This window comes from Dipodomys ordii, unplaced genomic scaffold (genome assembly GCF_000151885.1).
Source record: "Dipodomys ordii isolate 6190 unplaced genomic scaffold, Dord_2.0 Scaffold51, whole genome shotgun sequence".
Lineage (NCBI taxonomy): Eukaryota > Metazoa > Chordata > Mammalia > Rodentia > Heteromyidae > Dipodomys > Dipodomys ordii.
In genome coordinates this window covers 910,241-932,643 of record NW_012267267.1, presented here as the reverse complement: position 1 = coordinate 932,643, position 22,403 = coordinate 910,241, and the positions used below count along the sequence as shown (strand labels likewise).

Here is a 22,403-nt window from a genome sequence, read left to right as displayed (position 1 = left end):
GCAGCATCCCTCCCCACTTCACCCCAGGTCCCAGCCCAAGGTTATTACTCCAAGAAGAGGAGCCAGAAAGAGGGCTGTCTTAGCAGGTGAAAGTGATTCAAAAGGAAAAAAAAACAGAGAGAAATGTAGCAGTAATGACTCCCTGGACTGCAGTCAATGGGAGGTGAGGGAGGACAAGGTAGGAAGGAAATGGGAGGAGGAAACAGCAAGGGACAAGCCCAGGGCTGCTCACTGGCTGCCGGGTCAGTGTATCCTTGTGTGGATTCCCAGAGGGAAGCAGGGGTGAAGGAAGCCCCCCAGCATTAGCTGGCCTCCCTGTGGTCATAGAGTTGGTGGGTCTGACCTGAGCAGGAGACCCAGGGGGCGGACACTTACACACAGATGTCTTCTGGTGGCTGTCTTTGCTTGGCATCAGTTTCACACCTCGAGACTTCAGCTCAATTTGCTTCTTGACTATAGAGAGGAGGCAAGAGGAAAGTGTCTGAGTTGCTGTCTGTGATTATGGCTGAGATCCCTGAAGAATGGCCCTCTTTCCTGGTTTGGGATATTGCATAAGGGGATGAAATCTAGAAGCTCCTTCGGGCAGGGATATATCAAGGGGAGCTGTGGAGGACAGCCCACTGCGGGGAGGCAGAAAAGATGGTGTTCTCACCCATTTTTGGGTGAGATTTTGCCACTGGAACTACTGAGTGGGGTCTGGTGGTCTAAGAACTTCTCATGATAATCTACATTTGAAGCCTTGCAGTGTGGATCTAAGATGGACCCAAAGGCTCTGTGTTAAGGGCTCAGTCCCCAGCCTTTGTGGTACTACTTGGGAGGTGATGGATTCTTTCTGAGGTGGAGGCCAGTAGAAGGCTGGGGGTCATTGAGAGAATGACCTTGAAAGGGATTATACCCTATCTCTCCTTTTGCTTCCTGGCTGCAATGAGGTGAGAGGCCTCCCCTGCCATATCCTCCCACCGTGATGCACAGTGGTGCCACAGGACCAAGCAACAGAGCTGATAAACCATAGGTGGATACTCCCGAAATGGCAACCAAAATAAGCCTTTTATCTTCTTGCATTGATTTATCTCAAGGATCTGTTATGGTAATGGAGAGCTGACCGAGTCAAGTCCAACCTCTGCACTTACATTCCTCTGTGGATTCTGCCCTGCCCCATTTCTGAGTCAGCCCTGATAGTGTGTGATAAATGGGTTTACAAACCCAACTTGTTTTCCTTCCCTGATTCCATACCCTTTGTGATATGACTTTTATAGTTCTTCTCATTATAGAGGTAGAGTGTATTTTCCTATCTCTTGACATTGGGCTTGGACATAGAGATTTGGAGAGCTTGACATGTCCAAAAGTTTGCAAACCATCTGAAGGTTAAGCTTACTCTCTTTTCTGCCATCACTGTGAGAAGTAATTTTTGGTCCAAGGAGAATGAGCAACATGAGGGTGGGGATGGGGAAGGCATAGACTATAGGCCTAGCTAGGTGGAGCCTGTAACAGCTGATCTTGTGGGCAGGGTAAACTAGGTCCTAGAGGTCACTAGAGGTGGGGGAAATGGTACTCAGGTGAGAGCCTAATGGATTAAATATGGCCTTGACCTTGTCTAGTTCACAGTTCATCAGGACTTTGCTACATGGCATACCAAGTATACCAACGTCATAACCTCCATGATTCCAAAGGCTATTCATCTCTATCCTTCACTCTAGTTATATGCCTTGTGCATCTGTCCATCCTATGTCCCCTGTGCCATCCTTTAGCTAGCCTCTAACTACTGACTCAGCCCTGCTAAGACAGCAACCCAGGTATGGTGACAATTCTGATCAGCTACTTCTTATGTGCGAGGCCCTGGGTGCTGTGTAAATTCTGACTTAAATCTCTCCTACCCATGTAGGATCTCTCAGTAAATTCTACTAAATATATCTCAAGTGCAACCACTTCTCATAACCTCCAGATCCAAGTACCTGGCATGCCTCACCTTGTTACAACAGGGGGCAGAGGGGCAAAGAGAACCTGTTAAAACATAAATCAGGCCATAACACATCTTTGCTCAGAACTCATCAGCAGTAAGCCCTCACTCCTAGAGTAAAAGCTAGAATTTGAAATGGCCTGAGAGAACCAATCTGTTCTCTCCCTGGACTCGTTGGCCCTGCCGTTGACCTTGCTCATTCTTCGCCAGCCTTACAGGCTTCCCTGGAATTCCTGCAATATGCCAGCAGTCTATCTGGGCCTACCCATTCCCTACAATTCTTTCATCCCATGTGGATGAATGGCTTGCCGTGTTTTTCCTTGTGAAGTTATTGTGCAAGCCCTACTTCCTCACTAAGGCTTTTCTCTGAGGACTCCATTTATAAAACACTCCTAGTTCTCAGCTCTGCTGAGCCCTCTTTGTTTCAGCTCCCCAATTTCCTTAGACATGGTAGCATTTACTGGGTTGTTTTCATGACTCTATGGAGGCCAAGAGTTTAAGTCATGGCTATAACCTCAATGCCTAGAAGACACAGTAAGCCTTAAACTTTAAACAATAGTAGCTATTACGTCTACTTGATAGAAAACAAAACTGGAGTTCAGAATGGCTCAGGTAACTGGTTGTGAGGCACACAGCCCAATAGCAGCTGTGTTGTCACTGAGCCTGAGCTACTTTAGTGGTCTCCTCTACAAGTAATTCTGGGGCACTCCCCCAGTATCTGTCTATTCCCAGTGCAGGCCTGAAAGCTTAGGTGCTTGATCTATACTGGGATTGGTGATATACTAATCCTAAACCAAAGCTCACAGTGATCAAATATACAGGGGTCAGCTAGATTCCCCTACCTCAGCTAAATCCTTCTGAAAAGCCTACAATAAATGTCTGATAAAATTCAGTTCCCACCACAGAGTCCCAGCCTCCCAACATGCACTCAAACCTCTTTTATAAATGTGCACTGCTCTCTGTGTGTATCCAGCAGGAAAATTTCCAATGAACACTAACGTGGATGCATTATCAAACAGAGGGCATTAGTAGGGAAACATGCATTATTCAAACCTAGTTAATATGGTATGACATGGGGAGAAAAATCCCTGACTCAACCATCCCTGAATGAAGCAGAGCAGTGCAAGCACAGTGAGGCTCATTTGGGCCCATCTCTGATGCCCCCGGGGAGACACGTGTGTGTGTGTGTGTGTGTGTGTGTGTGTGTGTGTGTGTGTGTGTGTGTGTGTGTAGTAGGATGTCTTTGTGGCCAGGTGCAGCCCATTGGAGATGGTTCTTTAGACAAGAAGTAGAGGTAGAATCAGTCACGGTCTCCTGTCTCTACTTTGGGTGTCCACTGCAGGAGGGAGGAGGGAAAGGACCGCAGCACCAAGGATGCCATTCTTAGGACACATGCTACTTCAGGCTTCCTAGTCCGTGGACAACCATGAGAGCTCTTCTCCTCTTTTCCAAGTCACACTGAGCTAAAAGTCTTATTCCTTTCAAGAACCTGAAAGGAATTCCAAGTCCTTCTAACTTCAGCTGTCCTTCCCTAAGAAGGATTGCCTAACTGTGGGTTTGATGCCTAATAGCCATTGGCTATCATCCCACCCAAGCCGAAACTAACATCTATTTTTCCTCTTTTAGGAGGAAGTTTGCCAAGATGATAACTTTCTGGGTGGAAAACTTCTAAGGGGCCCCAAATCATACCATCTTTGTGAGGTTTTACTCTTTTGAACTACGTCTCAGAGATCACATTACCCATGATGCTTTTGCTCAGCACATGCTCATCACATACAGATCTCAATTCATGGATAGAGATTTTGCCTTCATCACATTTGCCTGGAAAATGTGGGGCTTACAGCTCTTGTGTCTCCCAAGAGCTCATATTATCAATACAATCTCTAAAAGGATGTACATTCTGATCTAGTTGTCACAGGCTTAGGCTCTGGTGAGGTGGGGCCTCCTCCAGCACACCCTGGAGGAGGTGATACATGAATGGGCTAGGGTTTGAATATGAAATGTCTTCTGTAATCTCAAGTGCTGAAGCCTAGCTCTCTGGATAGTGGTGGTGTTATTTCTGGAGGTACTGCACATCTTAGGAGGAACTGCATACTTGAGGACTGAGTTGGAGGAAGTTGGCCACCAGGGATCTTTGGGGGCTCTTCCTTGTCCCAGTTCCTTCTTCCTGTATCTCTTTCACTGTACTTTCTGTTCACCATGAGGTGAGCAGCTCTGTTCCACCAAATGCTCCCCACCACCATGTTCAGCCTCATCTCAGTCCCACAGCAAAGGAATCAGTCGACCATGGACTGAAACCTCTGAAACTGTGAGCCAAAACAAAATGGTCCTCTCATAAATTCATTTTGTCCAGTGACAGGTCTGACTACACAGAAAGCTAGTACCCGAGGGCTGGGATCACTGATGGACAATGTCATTCAGGAACTTTGCAGCTGGTTTGTTGGAAGGGGCTAGAAGCATTTGGGGACACAAACAAGAGTAAGCTCAGAATGGTGTTATGGGTACTTGTGGTAAGGGCTCAGAAGACCTGAATAGTGAAAGGAATGTGGACAGTGATGAGATTTCAGATGAGAATAAGGACTGTATTGGGAACTGGACCCAGCTGAGGTCATTTGAATTGCACCAGTGGCAAAGAACTTGTCTATAGTTCCGCCTTTGGGGAAGGAATTTTCAGTTGTACTAATGACAGTTATATCATGTTAGGTTGATTACAATCTTGTTATTTTCCTTATTTGGAGACTAAGTATGGTTTAGGTTTGGATGTCAAGTTGCAAGAGTTGGACATATGTTTAATCATGATTGTCAAATTAGTTGGATTGAGAGATGCCTTGGATGTTAGTGAAATTGCCTCTGGTATGTTTCTAAGGAAGTTTCCAGAGACCATTAGATAATAAGGATATTGACTTAATCCATGGGTTAATCCACTGATGGTTTCCAAGGGTGATTGGACTATGGAATAATGGTAGGAAAGTAGAGAGTAAAGGTGGGGCCTCATTAGAAGGAATGGGTCACTGGGGATATGCCCTTGAATGGTATAACAGGCCCTGAGCACTTCTGGTTATTCCTTTCTTCTTCCCAATGCCTCAGGTGAGCTGTTTCCTCCTTCACAATTCCCAGTCACCATAGTGCTTTGCCTCACTTCTGGGCCGACATAATAAGAGCCTGTAGACTTTAGAGTAAAACCTCTGAAATCATAAGCAAAACTCTTTCCTTCCTTTAAGTTGAAAAAAAAGGAAAAGCAGATCTAGAAGAGATGCATAAGAAAATGTGCTAAACACACATATACATACCCCCCCACACATACACACACACACACACACAAATCTTATCCATCCATCCAGAAGAATTAATATGTCATTTTCAGGGAAATGTACAGACCTAGAAAAAATACTTTTTGAAGTAAGTCAGGCTCAGAGAGAAAGGGCACATGTTTTTTCTCATATGTAGAAGTTAGATATAACTGATTATAAACACACATAAAACATACAAAGGACCATATACATATATAAGCAACAAACTGACTAGTATGATGCATGCAGGAGAGTTATTTAAAGTTGTTCCTTTGAACAACTTATTCACGGATTAATAAAGTGAATACCAGGAAGCTGAAATGTGCTTTGTCAGAAGAGGTGAGATCCACAGAGATGGGATGGGGCAGGCGAATGGAGAGGAGAACGAGGAGTGACTCCAGTCATAATATTAAACGTACATATGCGAAAATGCAACCAAGTAACGTGAGGGCATGGGTGCGGTTAGGACAGATGTGCAGGAAAAGGATGGAAGTACTGACATTGATCAAGAGGCATTAAACTCATAAACTGCCATGTTGAATTGAAACCCCTTTACACATAGGTCCACTTTGGCTTTTTTGCTGCTTAACTAGAGATAAGATTCTTACATACTTTCCTATCTGAGCTGCCCTCAAATCAAGATCCTCAGAAATCAACCTGAGTAGCTAGTATTTAGATGTAGCTAGAATTATAGATGTGAGTCATGAGAGCCAACTAAAGATAGTTTTTTAAAAAGCTAAGAAGAAAACAAAGTAACAAAGAGAAGAAAAAAAAAGAAGCAAGACACTACCTCCCAAATCTGGAGTCTCAGTTTGTAAGCAATCCCAGGGAAGCTGTCACTCCTGGATTGTATAGAAGTTTATATATGACAGTTAGCATATGGTGAGAGAGCAGGGAACATGGTATAACAAGTGACAAATCAGTAAAGAAGTAGCATGGCAGATCCAGGAGGATCAGGTCTAAGGGTCAGAGTACAGGTCAGATGTCTCTCTGGACCTCCAGAGTGTAATACTGTAGTCCTAATCAGAATGGAGGGTCAACCCATCATATGGACAAAATAGCAAGAATGAAGATTTCTGAGATTCATTCATTCATTCATTCACAGAGTGCTTATCTACACTGAAAAAGATTCAGTAGCTATTGATGTAGTGAACCTCATGTATCTAATGCACACATGTGTGTACATGTATATGCACATAGGCATATTCATGTCTACAACAAGCACCCATACAAGTCCACTTATACTTGTTCACATGTGAAGACACAGTTACCAATATTCACATACGGGGGCTGGGAAGGTGGCTCAGTGGTAGAGCACTTGCCTTGCATGCTCGAGGCCCTGGGTTCGATTCCTCAGCACCACATAAGCAAAAAGAAAAAAGCCAGAAGTGGCGCTGTGGCTCAAGTGGTAGAGCGCTAGCCTTGAGCTGAAGAGCTGAGGGACAGCGCCCAGGCCCAGAGTTCAGGCCCCACGACCAGACCAAAAAAAAAAAAATTCACATACAAAATGCAAGTCAAATGCACATCTATGCTTTTCCCTGGAGATGAACATAGTCAGGACTCCCAAGAGAAGCTTGCTTGCTGGCTCTAACTGGTTGATGGAAATCTTACTAGGTGCATTCATCTCCTCCGAATGATAATGACTTCAGGAGACTGCCAGGCTGCTCCATTCATCCTTTATATTCTGGTTAATTACAAGACATTTCCCCCGCTGTTGTAAAGGTTAGCGGGACACATGGTACACATTTAGCTAGAAGAATCCGGCAATACAAATGGTTCTCCAGTCTGCAGCATGAGTTATCGGGATGAGCTAACTCAAGACAAGGATCTGTTAAGGGAGAGGGAAACCTAACCTGTCCCTAGGCATATGGGATGGAGAGTTGGAAAGACTCTATGGCTGCTTTTCATCTATGTAGATTCAGACTTCGCTCCTTGAGGGCAGGGCCTTCCAGGACCCTGATCACTGATCACTGACCGCTGTCCTTTTCCTCTTCCCATCCATCTTGATGGCTGGCTGACCTTGCTCTTCCCAACACCCTATTCCCTCACCTACCTCTTCCCTCAAATCAACTCATTCACGCTCAGAAAAGTTGCCCAGTATGTGTTCTCTTAATATTCATTCTAAACTCATCTTTTCTTGTTTGACTTTTGTTCAATCCCCTCTCATCAATCCTCTCAAATGTTGTAGAAGGTGATCTTGCAAAACCTGACATCTAATCTCTTATTGTGCTCACATCCAACATTCTGCCTCTTGCTCACTGCTATTGAGGTTCAACCTCCCTGTGTGACCATACACCCTTCAGATCCGTTGTCACTACCCATAGTCCTTTGTCAGATGATGTTAGTGTCCAGAACACTGGCTCCCTAACTCATTCAAATATATGCCAAAGGTGTGAGATTCAGTGCAGGTGCTTGAGACCTAATGTTTCAAGGCACAGACCCAACAGATGCAGTAGCCAAGATGAAGAACGGGTTACGGGTGGGGTAACCTCAAAGTAACAAGAGGTGATGTGTCTGTAGCCAGGTCAACCAGCTCTCAGGATAAATTTATAAAACTGTCAGTACCAGACTTGAAGAAGAGACTGGGTATTACCACCACTATCAGCTACTGTGCTTAGCTACCCTACAGAAAGCTTTAGGAAGGTCAGCAAAGATATTTATCCAGTGGAAACCAGCAAAGGTGTGGTAGGGCATACCAACACTGTAATTACTAAGCTTAGGGAACTGTCTAAATACATTACAGCTCAGTGTCTGCAAATGGAGATGGAGGAATCAAGAATGTTGGAAAGGCCACATAAAGGACTGAAAAGCATTGAATGATGAATTTTAAATTGAAGGCACAAAGATTGACTTACTCTTTAGAGAACCTATCCAACGTGTAGAGGGGTTTCCAGGATTTTCTTTTGAAATTGCTAATGACCACTAAAAGTCTTTGCTCATGATTACTGGTGATATTCTTACTACTTTCATTTTGAATAGACTAAAATTTGGGTTTCAGGTTATACCAGTTAAAAGCTCCAGATTATGGTGATATGAAAAGAAAACAACAACAAAACAGGCTGAAGGTGGTGGCACATGCCTATAATTCCAGAATTCTGGATGTTGAGGCAAGAGAATTGTGAGTTTGAGGCCAGCCTGGGCAAGATAATGAGCATAGTGAGACTCTGTTCCAAAAAGAAAGGAAGGGAGAGGGAGAAAGAAAGAGGGAGGGATGGAGAGATGGATGAAGGAAGGAAGGAAAGGAGAAAAGAAGGAAGGAAAGAGGAAGGGTAAATGGACAAAGCTACTGATGCTGATGAGATGGCATTTGGAAAAGATCTGGGCTCTAAATCCTGGAGGAGAGGTTTAAAAAAGTTGAATAAGTTATTGGGACCAAAAATGACATCATAATCTTGTAAGGAGAAGATAACAAAACTCAAGCTGAAAGACATTTTGATGAAATCATCGAGCTCCTAGATATCTGCCACTATTTTGTCTTTGACAGAGGGAACTAAATGAACATCTGGCCAAACTTCAGATGCAGTGACTGCATTGAAGACTGATGGGCCAAGTGACATGGAAGGGAATGGAAAGAAATAGCCACAGCTACAGCACCTGCTGTTGGATAAAGATATCATCTGCTTTAGTGTATTCCATCCCTGGAATCACTGCCCCAACTAGTGCAGGAAAACATTTCTTATGGGTATAATTAAAAGAACATGTCAAGTTCTGGCGCTAACCTTTGCTAAGAATGTGGGTGCTGAAAAATCACTAATCATTGAGAAAATTATGCAAAGTGGAAGATTTCTTGAATATGGTTGGGGAAAAAAAAGGACCATCACCCCAATTAACCTCGTTGGATTCTGCTTCTCTGTTAGCCATAGTAAAACTTGGGGCCACTGGAATTCTTAAAGATAAGGGTTTTTGTGTCATAGAGGGAGCATGGCATGGGGATTGCAAGCTCCAATTCTTGGAATAATATTTTGCCTTCATTAGCAACTGTGGAAGGGAATCTCCAGAGCCATCCATGAGTTCCTCGTCTAGTCTTCTCTCCACCTGGAATGTCTTCCTTTCATGCTCTGCTTGGCTGCCTCATACAGGGAGAGAGGCCACAATCAAAGCAAAATTCACCCTCATCTGCTTCTGTCCTGGCCCAACTTGGCTAATATTGTCTTTTTTTTAATGTATTTAAGTCAAGCTAGAAAGCTGAGATTCATCATTACCACTTCACCTCCTTCTCTCAGACCCTCCCAGAGTCCAGTGCAGTATCCATGGAATCTCTCCTGGTCTGTCCCCTCCCATGGAAGATCTTCATCCTTCCACCGGAACTCTGCCCTTGTCATTAACTTCTCAGACTCCTAATTGTTCCATTTTCATTCTTGAGCAGAGATCGTTCTAAAATGGACATAGGATCACGGCCTGTCTTGTTCAAAACTTCTCCTCTCTTTTGTGACCTATAGGAGCCAGTCTAATATTATAACAAGGGTTTCATTATAATACGGGTGTCTCAACCTGATTGCATGCCACTTTGAAGCCTGAGCTCTCGTTGCTTATTTGAATTCTAGCTTTCAGGCTCACCTATGATGAGCAAACTTTGTATGAAGCTTCTGGCAGTGAAGCCATGAGGCTTGAAGGTCCCACCCTGCCATAGACCAGTCCCTTCTGCCTGGTAACAGCTGAAGCATCTACACACCATGCCTGTGTGAATGACAGAGCCGTGCTTCAATAAACCTTTTAACTTGACACTGCAATCTGAATTCCATATAATTTTATGTGTGCTATGAAATATTATGTTTCTTCTGATTTGTTTCCTCCTTCAACTGTTTAAAAATGTGAAACTCAGCCAGGCACTGGTGGCTCACACCTGTAATCCTAGCTACTCAGGAGGATGAGATCTGAGGATTGAGGTTGAAAGCCAACCCAGGCAGGAAAGACTGTGAGATTCCTATCTCCAATAAACCACCAGAAAACTGGAAGTGGCATTGTGGCTCAAGTGGTAGAGCGCTCGCCTTGAGCTGAAGAACTGAGGGACAGCGCCCAGGCCCAGAGTTCAAGCCCCATGACTGACAAAAACAAAAACAAAAAAACAAATGTGAAACTCATACCTAACTTGAGGGCTTTCCAAAAGCAGGTGAGGGCTGGATTTGGGCTACAATCCACATACACATAAATATTTCTGGTTCCTTAGATTGAGAAAGTGCCTTCTTCTCTCTACTGGGAATGATCTGTCCTACTGTCTGACATCTTGTTGAGACTGACCTTGAAGCCATTTTTTCCTTCCTTCCTTCCTTCCTTCCTTCCTTCCTTCCTTTCTCAGTGCCTAGTGCTTTCTCTTGGCTTCTTTCACTCCAGACTGGTGTTCTAACACTTGAGCCACAGTGCCACTTTCAGCTTTTTGATGGTTATTTGGGGATAAGAGTGTCATAGACTTTCTTTCCCCAGCTAGCTCTGAAACTCAATCTTCAAGATTATAGTTATGAGTCACCAGTGCCCAGCTTTTTTCTTCTCTTCTGTTTTCGGCTTTCTTTAATTCTCTCTAGTAAAACTAACTATCTCTAATTCTAGGACTCTTAATAAGGTCCCAACTCCATACTGTGTAGAAGTTAGTCAGTTTAGTCTGCCCCTCTTTAGTAGCTATCTTGTTTGAGAAAGACATGGCACTGATCATGTTTGTCTCATGCTGTTGCATAGAATTCAATAGCTGACTCCGTTTGGCCCGAGCTCAGACCCTCTGTTGAATGATGTGCACCAGAATAACCCTCACTGGACTAACACAAGAATGGAATGTAACATGTTATTGGTTACTTATCCTTAAAACAACAACAACAAAAAACAAAAAATGACTTAGGTTTTTGTTTCCTAGAGGGCAAAACTATCCATCAATAGAATTAGGGGTTGGCAATTATGAGCTGTGAAGGGCCATAAATCACTGGAGTCTAATGACCAAAGGCTGAGCACTAGTGAAGCCAATCCTAAGCTGATGACTCTTCTGCCTAGCTAGGGACTTTCTTCAGACTTTTTGTCCTGCTCTGTGCCTAACCTGGCTGACCTCTGTGGATGACCAGAGGGTGGGCGAGCCTTTGGTAACTCCCGCTGGGCTTCCAGGGGCCAGGGCAGGTGGTCCTGGCTTCTGGTTGGGCTGGAGATGGGAGGCATTGCATACTGGTGGGAGTGGGGCTCAGGTCACGGACCACTGGGACCCCTCACCAAACACTAGCTACTGGTTTTCTGTCCCTTCCTCTGCACACAGTGGGTTGCCAATAGCTTTATGGGTCTACCAGGGACTCCCTCTTCATGGATCCAGATGCTCCACAGCATCCTTAAGCCAGTCACCCTGCTGTCAGTCCCTGGGGGCAAGAGACCTCATGTTCTCTTGAGTTCCACTAAGCCCTCAACTCTGGAAACGGTCCCTTCACCGATCCCTCTTTAACTAAAGTGGTGAAGTGTGCAGCCCTCCACGTGCACATACTGGGGTGAAGGAACCCAGCTTCCTGGAGTCTTCCAGGTGTGTTTGCACCATGTACCTGTTGGGGAAATACTAGAAGAAGTATGTCCCTGGGGACAATCATGTATTGACACACTAACACTAATGAGGCAGTTCAGAGCCATACTAACAATACCAGGTTTCAAAATCCCACACTCAACACACTGTTAATGCTACCTGGGCCTGTGGCCCCCTCTTCTCCCTCCCCTATAAAATGGGGTCAACAATATACCTGCTTCACATAACTCCAGTTAGGATGGGTGAAGCCTGAAGTGCAAGTGCCCACAACTGGGCTAGCCCCTGAATTATGGGTTACTAAATATTATATTTCCTATAAGATATATAACACCAGCTGTTATATATCACATTTTGTATTCTATAAGATATGTTATATAGTGCCACATATTTTATAAGATATATGTTGTATCATATATTCTATGAGACATATAACAATGTGCAATATATATTAGCTACTGTAAGGTAGAACATAAAATAAGCATTTTAATATATATTCTATAATATGTAGTATGATTATTATATATGTATATACATATAAATGCATTATGTATTACATAATACATAATATATTTAATGATACATATGATAATACATAAACATATTATAAACATATATCTATTATGGCAGGGTGAGATTAACAAAACAGATTAATTGGTCAAATAATTGGAAGATACCCTAAGCACCATGACAAAACAAAGTCCCTGTAACTTTACAAAGAAACTTGCATTGGCTTGTAAATGAATCACTTATGAGCTGTGTGATCTTGGGTTATTACATAACCTCTCTGAGCTCAGCTGAAAAAAAATGAGACCCAAAGCCCACATGTCACTCTGCTGTGGGGAGAAAGGAGGAAACAATGGACACAGGGAAAATGCACAGAGCATGGCATGTAGTCGGGGTTCAGTCCATGTGTGATCTAGAGACTGCTTGGTCTGTGTTCCTGTTACTGTTCTTGGCATCAAACTGTAACCTGCTACAATGACAAATGGGTCCTCGGGAACTGTATTAGACACAGCCATCACTTATTTAATCAGAAGAAATTATAACGTTCAGCTCTGATTTTCTATTCTGTAAAACACAGCATCAAGATTGAGACAGGTACTCCCTGCACACATCGGCCCAGTGCAGGAGAAGCAAGATGCTACCACCGACACTATGGGGCCAGGCTTTAGACCGAGTGGGTCTCTTCTTATTGTTTACGTTTCTCTAAGATGTCCTACTATGCTAAGCTAGTTAAATGAGAGTCCTAAGAGGCCTGGATTTTGAGATAATGCCTCTGCCCTTACTGCAGCTGTTATCTTGGATTCCAGCCACAGAGCCTGGCCCCAGAGAGCTAGGGGAGGGGCTGAGCTGCCTCCAGGAGGAGCTAGCTAGTACCTGGCCTTGAAGCCCCAGAGCCTCGTAGAGGACCTTAGACGTAATATGTACACAATGTAAGTGCATTGCCGAGTCTATTAAAATGAACATCAATTTGTGATTGGTAATAATGAGGACTTAACGAGCACATCATGAGGCCAGCCTCCATGTTTATACATTTTGAGTACTTAGAATAAACTCAAGGTTGAAAGGAAGGTCTTCCTCCCAAGCAGCCACTGGAGTTGAGCCCTCGGGGATGGAGCTCCTGCCTGCCAGGTTAAGCCCCTCCTTCCTTACAGGTGGCTCTTCCCTGGGATGTCCACCTGCTGATCTAGCTCTGACCACTAGACAGTTCTTTCAGATCTGAGCATGGAAGGCAGGATGGTCCTTCATGTGATTTCTGCCTGTGTCTGTGAGTACTCCTGTTGTAGAAAGACTGAAAAGTGGAGAGATGGAGATGCTTCCTAGCTTAGCATGGCTGGCTGGCAGGGTGGCTCTGGCTCTGGCTCAGGTAGTGCAGGTAGCCATGGAAGCAGGCTTACCTTCTTTTAGCCTCAGTTTCCTTGTCTGGAAAGTGGGGGTAGTGGGAAACCTACCTCATGGGTAATGCTTGGGGTTACAGGCAATAATGTCTATCAAATGCCAAGTATTGGTCCCTAGAAGGTGCTTCCAGAGTCCTATTAACAATTAAGCTCGTCTGGGACAAAGGACCCCACAGGCAAGTGCAGATTCAGTTGTCAAGATCTGGGAGTCTGAAAACTGGAGCAGGCTAAAGGCAAGGGTGCCCCAAAGCCACACAGGATCCTAGTCTGTGTCTGCCTCCTGCAGAGGAAGCCTTAGCCCCAGGACCCGCCTACCTTGATACTGAGCACTGAATCCACGCTGCCGATGGTTGCCATCTGATGTGAAGTGCAGCCTCAGCCAGTTCTTGCTGCTGATAACAGGGGCTGGGAGGCTGGCTCCAGTGAACCTGTGGAGACAGGAGACAGACAGGTCAGGGAGCAGTGTCTGGCAGACAGGCACCTAGACATCTAGTAGTTTCCCCCACTCCATGGTACGCTCAGCCACTGCTCGGGCCTGAGGCAGAAGCCAGGGCTGTGCTGCCCTGGGGCCCCTCCAGTCACACAAGAGTTCATTCCAGTTGCTCAGCGTCACCCAGGGTGCCATGAGAGAAAAAGGACAGTAGGTCATACTGGCAGTCAAGAGGAGCTAAGTTCTGCATACTTGCTTCTTTTGCTTGGGTTTTGCCTCATCTTTCTGGAACATTCTCATCCACTACCTTTTCTCCTGCCTCATCTGGGTACCTAGGAGGACTCCAGGTAGCACCAGGGGTATCGCTGTCCCAGGGGAGCCTTTCTACTCAGCCTTGAAGACACAGGTCTCCTCACTGTCACCTCAGACCTGTGATTTTTATTAATTATATAAAATTATTGTTATCTTCAAGTAGTTGCACCACAGTGTTTCGGGTCAACAAATCAGTGGATGAGTACGCTGCCTCTTGGCCAATGTCACCCTTCCAACACTCTCCCCCATCTTTCCCAACCCTAGGCCCTCCAGTTACCTGGCTCCATTTTCACATGTGTACATTGAATATTATGAGACTGTATTCACAAGTCCTTCTTCTCCCTCCAATCATCTTTTCTCCTCCCTTTGGCACACCACCCACCAAGTGTTTTGGCTTTCATGTATTTATTATGTCAAACTATAAGTTTGCTTTGTGATTCATTCTAAGAATAAGAGCACCAGTGCTGGGTACGCAGAAAGAAACAAGAGAACAGGCTCAGAATTCAGCACATATTAACACACTGCATGCAACTTTCTTCACCACACGGTGCAAGCAAGGGGTTTGTTCCAAATACAATGCAGCCATCCAGATGTGATCATCTTTGGGCAAGCAATGAGGAAGTGCACGTCCTGGAGGGGTCAGCTGTGCATGCTCAGGAAAAATCACCTCAACCCTCTACAGCTCAGCAACCTTACTATACATGTACACAAGAGCCACCTTTCCTTTGAAAGACTGCAAAGATTCACTGAGATAAAAATCCACAGCAGATCCTCCCATGGTGTTTGGCAAAGCAAACTCTTGGGGATGTTCCCAGGCTCTGGAGGACATCACCAGGGAGGGGTGGTAACGGGTCGGCCTGTTACCACTCACCCTCCTGGAGAGGAGATCCTAGAATGTATAACTGCATGGCCAATGGCATAGCTTGTTTGGGAAAAGCTAACCAAGAGGGAGCAAGGAATGTATATCCAAAACTAACTTTTTCCTCTCCTCCAATCTCTTATGGGTGTTTCTGTTGAATTATCCAATTGGTAGACACAAGTAAAGAGATTCTGATGCTTCCTTAAAGGTTAAGTTTCCCAAGGCACAGAGCTGGAAGGAGAGGGCAAAGGGGGAGGACAGGAAGGGCACATATCAGAGGTCCAGCACAGTGGCTCTTCATAAATATGCATTAAACAAAAGAGTTAACCAAGGAGCTTTAATACCCTGCAACATGGAATTTTTACTCTAATGAAAATGCTGACACAAAGAAAACTCTAGGCATATAACCCAGACTGCTCTGCTCTGAAAGAACTATTACAGAAACTAATTACTGTATTTCACCAGCTCCCCCCAGTTAAGATAGTTTATTACGGGGTGAGTCACTTAAGTTTTCTAAGGTGCCTCAAATGGTATTGTGGGCTGTTTTTTTTTTTACTCCAGGCCAAATTCAATTCCATTTTAGTGACAAAGCTTGCAGGCTATTTACATAAGGAAGTAGAAGGAGGGAGAATTTACCTGAATAATTCAGAACCAAAACTCCTTATTGCAAAATGGAATAAGAGGAGAGAACAGGGTCTCAGAAGCAAGGTGAGGTTAATGATCAAGATGGTAACTGGAAGTCAGAGGGAGGAATTGATTGCTTTAACTTGCTGTAGTTTCTCCCTCACCTTGAGCCCTTCCAGGAATCCTGCCATGTTCACTTTCCTGACTCCAGAATACAGGGCTCTGTGCCACCCAGGTGCCATAGGTTAAGTATTGAGAGTGAGAGACAGGCAGAAAGGGAAAGAGTAGGTAGACAGAGATAGTAGCCTGGTGGAAACAACACCCCTGCTCTTCCTGAAGACTCTGGAAAACAGATAACAGCTTTGACAGAAGGCAAAGCCCCCTGATGACGTTGGGGCAGGAGACAGGTGCCCCTCTCTTTGGAGTGAGGAGGTGGATAGTGACCCAACCGAAAGCCACAATAGCTGAAACTCACCCAAAGGGATATAAAAGGGGGACACTGAAAATCTTACAATGGGCTACTGATTTCCAGGTCTCAGTTCTCACTCTGTACCAAGAAGTCTTTCCTTGTCAATGTGGTCCTCCTCCTCCTTCTCCTCCTCCTCCTCTTCCTTCAAGCAAATGGACAGAACTTCATATGGCACAATGTGGCCCTCCCAGTGGGAGTCCTAGTTGGGGACTACTACCAACCTACTAGGAGCTAAGAGGCTTTCTTTAGTTCCCCTGGCACCTTACTCTCACTTTCAAACTCAAACTTTGCCTCTATTCCCACTTTTCCTGCCTTAAATTCTTTATTTGGTGTAGAAAAAGGACTCAAGACCCCTGAATGGTGTTCGGAGTTTCCTTGGTCTATGTAAGCACTGGGCACCTGCATGGAGGAGAGCTCTTCATCTAACCCCTTCAATAATAGGCCAAACTACCCTGTGAGAAGTTCCCGGCTGTGCAGTATGAGTGCAACTGTGACTCATTCAGGAGATTGGTGAGGCCGCAGACTCCTGGTCACCAAGGCTGGGGTGACACCAGAATATGGGAAGTGTCTGGCTAGGAAGAATAAGGGAATAATAATATGTTCCTTAACATTTTTTTTAGCAAATCTTTTTGGTGCCACTTGAATTTGAAATCAGGTCCTCGCACTTATTAGGCTGGTGCTGTACCATGTGAGCCACACCTTCAACCCTTTTTTTGTCTTATTTTTCAGATAGAGTCTCAGGCTTTTTGATGAGCTGGCCTCAGGTTGGGAAGCTCTGTTCCCTACATAGCTGAGATTACAAGCATATACTATCATACTTAATAGATATGTTCCACCTTAAATGAGATATTAACTATATGGGATGGATACATGTGTCCAAGCTCAAAGAACTGTGCATTTACAACAGGCAGTTTTATTTAAGTTATACTTTAAAAGAAAAATGAAACAAACCTTCAATGACTCTGGTCCTCAGAGTAAAAGACTTTGCCATGATACATAGGACTTTGACCTCGAACTCCCTTGCTCCTTCCCTTCTTGCCCCTTATAATGTCAGTGGAGCCTTCCTGGTCTGACTCTTGCTTGCCTTTTCATCCTGAATGCATGTGCACACATGTGCATGAACACACACGTACACGTACACACACACACACACACACACACACACACACATCAAATAGAAGAGCACATTGCTCCCCTATGCTTCTCTGTCTTTATACAGTTTGCTCTTTATGCTCTTTTTCATTGAGTCAACTGGCCACAAAGAGAGGTAAGGAAATTTACTCAAGGTAAGATTCAAACCTTTGCCATTCCATCTAGAGTCATCATGTTAGACTATCAATCCATGTAAGCATGAAGGAAGGTAATGGTACAGGTTGGAATGAATTCTATCCTGTTACTTTCCCTCCTACCCTCCCCCCAGGATCCTTCTCAGAATCATAATTAAAGTAGAGAAGCACAAATCTTTATGTCCACATTAACTTCACTCTGGGGGGGCCTAGGGAATTCCAAGTTTGCCCAGTAAATTGCTGCTTGCACTGCAACATAAAATGTATTTAAGCAATTACACTCAATTTTTTTTCTTTTTGGTAAATTGACTTCTGTTAAATGGGGCTTCATTAATGGAATCTGGCTTGAGGAGAACAGAAAAAAATCCCTCCTTTTAATGCATGTAGCTGATTGTGGGAAAGTGGCTTTCAGTTGCTCTGCAGAAAGCTCTATGCCTTTCTCTTGGTAATAGAAGAGCTCAGAGTAGAGGTCTCGGAGAACATTTCTTTCTAGAAACTTCTGTGCAGTGAGGATGTTGGGGTTCCCAAAGAAACCCCACTACCATAGTGACAATGATGTCAAGGGACAGCTGCCTGACTGGCAGCTGAAAGAAGAGGTTGGTTTAGATGCCAGCATCCTCAGGGACATTCATTCAGCTGCTCACCAAGCACATTCATTCAACATCCTGTTGAGTGTGGAGCTGGGACTCTCTGTGAAGCCTGTTGTCTTCCGGTTCAGCTGTCATCTCCTCGGTGTAGCCTGCAATGCCTCTTGGTCCTATAATCCCAGTATGCCTTCTGAGGACAAGCAGGACCTCCACAGCATGGTTTGTGCACAGCCCAGCTGTGAGATGATGCTGTTCTATACTTTAGTCCAGAGCACAAACCATCCCTCTATCCCCAGGGCTGGCTTGGGATAGTGTGGAATACTTGGAAGTATGTGTGACCCTATCTCTACTTCCAGTGTCTGCCACTCACACCTGCTATGAGGCATGGAGAAGTTACATTGACATCATGCAACCAGAGAAAGCCTAGAAATGTCTTGGTCAGTGTTGCCAAAAGGTGCCACACTATGTGTGGCAGGCTGACCCTTGGCCTTCATCTATCATCCCCAAAGTTGCTGCTTGGCTGGGCCTTCACATCCAAGCTCATGAGAAGTACTTCTCACATGTTCTTTTCTATTTAACAAATTCCTAGGATTCATTAGGTCAAAACCATCACATGACAGTCTGGTGCTGGTGGTTCACAGCTGTAATCCTAGCTACTCTAAAGGCTGAGATCTGCAGATGACAGTTCAAAGGCAGTCTTAGAAGAAAAATCTGAGAGATTCCTTTTTTTTTGGGGGGGGTCCGGTCATGGGGCCTGAACTCTGGGCCTGGGCGCTGTCCCTCAGCTCTTTAGCTCAAGGCTAGCGCTCTACCACTTGAGCCACAGGGCCACTTCTGGCTTTTTTCTTTTTGCTTAAGTGGTGCTGAGGAATGGAACCCAGGGCCTCATGCATGCAAGGCAAGTGCTCTACCACTGAGCCACCGACCCAGCCCCTGACAAAGTCTTATCTCAAATTAACCATTGAAAGGCTGGAAGAGGTGTAGTTCAAGTGGTATGGTCCCAGCCTTGAGTGAAAAAGCCAAGAAAGAGACAAGTCCCTGACTATAACACACACACACACACACACACACACACACACAATCCCATATTTCATATCTTCCCAAAACAGGGTAAGTGCCAGTAAGGAGGACCAGTCTATCTAGGAACTGGATTGCTCCAGCCTTATTTTTTGAAAGACCACATGCCCATCCCACCAGGGATTTCTCCCCATTTCTCCCACTGTACTCCACGTTATGTAGGTAGCTCTAAGAGGCCAGAGCTATTTCCAGCTGCCTAGCATCTAAAGGTCCAGTTACTGTGAATAAGCTGAAGCACCTCTTCCGCGACCCCCACTGCTGGTTAACAGCCCTTCTCTCCATTGTCCACACTTTTTCCGAGGCACCCAGCTCTAGCATTACCTTTGGCCCTCTCCTTCACTCCATAGCCAGGTGTGGCCGAGTCATGACCTTGTCACTTTTTTTACTGGGCCTGTAGAGATGGCCTTCTGACCAGTCTACAACTTCCCATATATCTTCCACACTGAAGAGACTGGATCCTTTACTGCCTTGATGGAAATACAGCCGAGTGGCAAGCTAGTGGGTTCCCTAGAATACAGTACAGACGGTAAATGTCTTCCTCCCAGAGACAGCTCCAGAGTGGCTTCTCTGTCCCGGGACACAACCAGCTGCCATGACTTTGTGCCTCCAGTTCTTTTGACCTGGAAACCTACAAAGCTGTCCTCTGATTTTCCCTCTCTTTCCTAATGTATCTCTGCTGTACTCTGGACATATACCTGTCTTGTCCTGAGCATATCATAACATTTTTTTCTAGATAGGTACTGTATCCTGTGAGCCACACAAACCCTTCTTGCTCTATTCATTTTTCAGATGGGTTTTATATTTTCTTCCCAGAGTTAGCCTTGGATCTCAATCATCCTACCGATTATCCTTCCCGCGTAGCTGGGACCAAACGTTTGAAACACTAGGCTTGGCTTACTGATGAAGATGAAATCCTGGTAACTGTCTTCTGGACTGGCCTGAAACTATGATTCTCCTGGTCTCTGTCTCCCGAACAACTCAAATTATAGGTGTGTATCACGATTCCCAGTTCTATAATGATCTTTTGATGTGGCCATCTCCGCAGCTAGAATGGGAGCGTCTGTGATTCTGTACTTCCAGGCATTGTGTGTGGAGGACACATCAGTGCCACAGGCCAGGGGCTGACACATCATGCCTAGAAGCCTGTTTCTATAAACACTGCTTCACTATTCATTTGCACACACTGTCTGTGCCTGCTCCTAGTACAGTGGCAGAGTGGCTTTTATGCCTTGTAATGCTAGAATTATTTATTTTTTTGGCACTTTCCAGGACAAACTTAGCTGCCCCATCACAGAAGTTTCACAGAGGATGCAGTTAGTTAATAAAGGAAAACTTAATTTCTAAGTAGGGAATTATAAAAAGGACACACACATAACTTAAACGTTTCATTACATTATAAAATATTTAAGCATCCTCTTAATTGGCAATTTAAAGCAGGACCAAGGCCCTTCCTCTGACTAGTCTCTGCACTGTTTATCTTTTGTAAATTACACCAATACTGTCATTCAAGAGCTTCAGCCCTCTAGGCCCTGCACTAGGCACTAGGGGTATGCATATCTTAGGCTATCTGTCCCAGGGACCTTACCCAGTGGGACCCAGTGCTCTCTTTCACTCACACCTAATATATAGGAAATGATTCTTTTTAGAAACTCTCCTTCGTGGAGCCATTCCAAAGCATTCAATTGAGCTTCCATAGCTGAAGCTCTGTTCCTTTTCACACTCATATTTCATCAGTTTATGTGATGTTTAATTTAAATCACATAATTACAATAACAAGTATGACTGGCACTGGGGAGAACTGGCAACAAACCCAACCGATTCTCTGAACGTGCAAGACTCAGCTGGAGAGAGCTGAAGTGTACGGGCGCTGTGGTGGGGAGTGGGAGCAGGCCTGCTGGCAGGGAGGTCATGGGTGCCAGACAGAATGATCCACTGAGGCCACAGGGAGCTGTTGTAGAGATGATGGCTGCAGGACGCTTTTGTCAAACCTGCTTTGTGAATGGATGAAGAAACAAACTGAGCCTGGCACTGGTGGCTCACACCTGTAAACCTCACTACTCAAGGGGCTGAAATCTGAAGACCAAGATTTGAAGCCAGCCCTGGCATATAAATCTCAGAGACTCTTCAATTAAGCAGCAAAAAGCTGGAAGTAGAAATGTGGCTCAAATGGTAGAGTGTGAGCTTTGAGCAGAAAAAGCCAAGCAAGAGCATGATGCCCTGAGTTCCAGCTCCAGTATGAACACCAAAAATAAGTAAACCAACAAATAAGCACAAAATGAGCAAACAGAACTGGGTGCAGGTGGCTCATGCCTGAAATCCTACTTACTCAGGAGGCTGAGATCTGAGGATTGCTGTTCAAAGCCAGCACCGGCAAAAAAAACTCTGTGAGACTCTTATCTCCAATAAACCACTCAGAAAACCTGAAGTGGCACTGTGGCTCAGTGGTAGAGTGCTCACCTTAGGCTGAAGAGCTCAGGGACAGTGCCCAGGCCCAGAGTTCAAGCCCCACAACAGATAAAAAAAAAAAAAAGAAGCAAACAGTAGTCCTTTACCACTGCTTTTATAATTATATTCCCTCCACAACTGGGAGTTTGGGGACAAACTGATTAATCTTCCAATCTTAGACTTAAGAATGACTTCAGTCTTTCAGGTCTAATACCCCATGGTGTGTGAATCCCAGCAGTCCCTGTTTGGAGAATAATCAAGAACTGTCCTCCATGATGAATTCTCCCTTTTCACTTGCAGCTGCTCCACCCTTTATCTAGTTCCTTCCTCTCATTCTTCTGGTGACTCAGTCACTGGCTCCCCTTAGCTTGCTTGTGTCTTGTGTGCTGCCTGGACCTGCCTCACCTACTGGCTCACAGCTGTTCTTTCTTCCTCGTCCTTTCTTCCTTGGTACCTTGCAGAGTGCCTGCATAAGGGAAATCTTATTCACTGGCAGAAGCAATGACTGGCTGGGTGCAGGAATGAATGAGGGAGCAGAGGGCATACAGCACGCCTACTGGCTGCATCCTACTTTCCCAGGGCAAGGCCCAGTCATATCAGGAAGAAACATGCTTCCCCCGCATTGTCCCTCGGCCTGGATGAATCCCCCTCCCCTTCACTTTAAAGCTACTAGTACCTTCCTTGGGGA

At 44.9% G+C, this 22,403-nt stretch overlaps 1 protein-coding gene across 1 annotated transcript in view; it reads right to left on the bottom strand.

The window, feature by feature from the left end:
* Positions 1-22,403, bottom strand: part of Csmd2 (CUB and Sushi multiple domains 2) — a 522,404-nt gene that overhangs the window by 254,128 nt on the left and 245,873 nt on the right. The window contains exons 6-7 of the mRNA XM_013020489.1: positions 13,942-14,054; positions 376-453 (exon numbers count right to left, since the gene is read on the bottom strand). Of these exons, the coding sequence (XP_012875943.1) occupies positions 376-453; positions 13,942-14,054 (191 nt within the window). The remainder of the gene's footprint in view (positions 1-375; positions 454-13,941; positions 14,055-22,403) is intronic.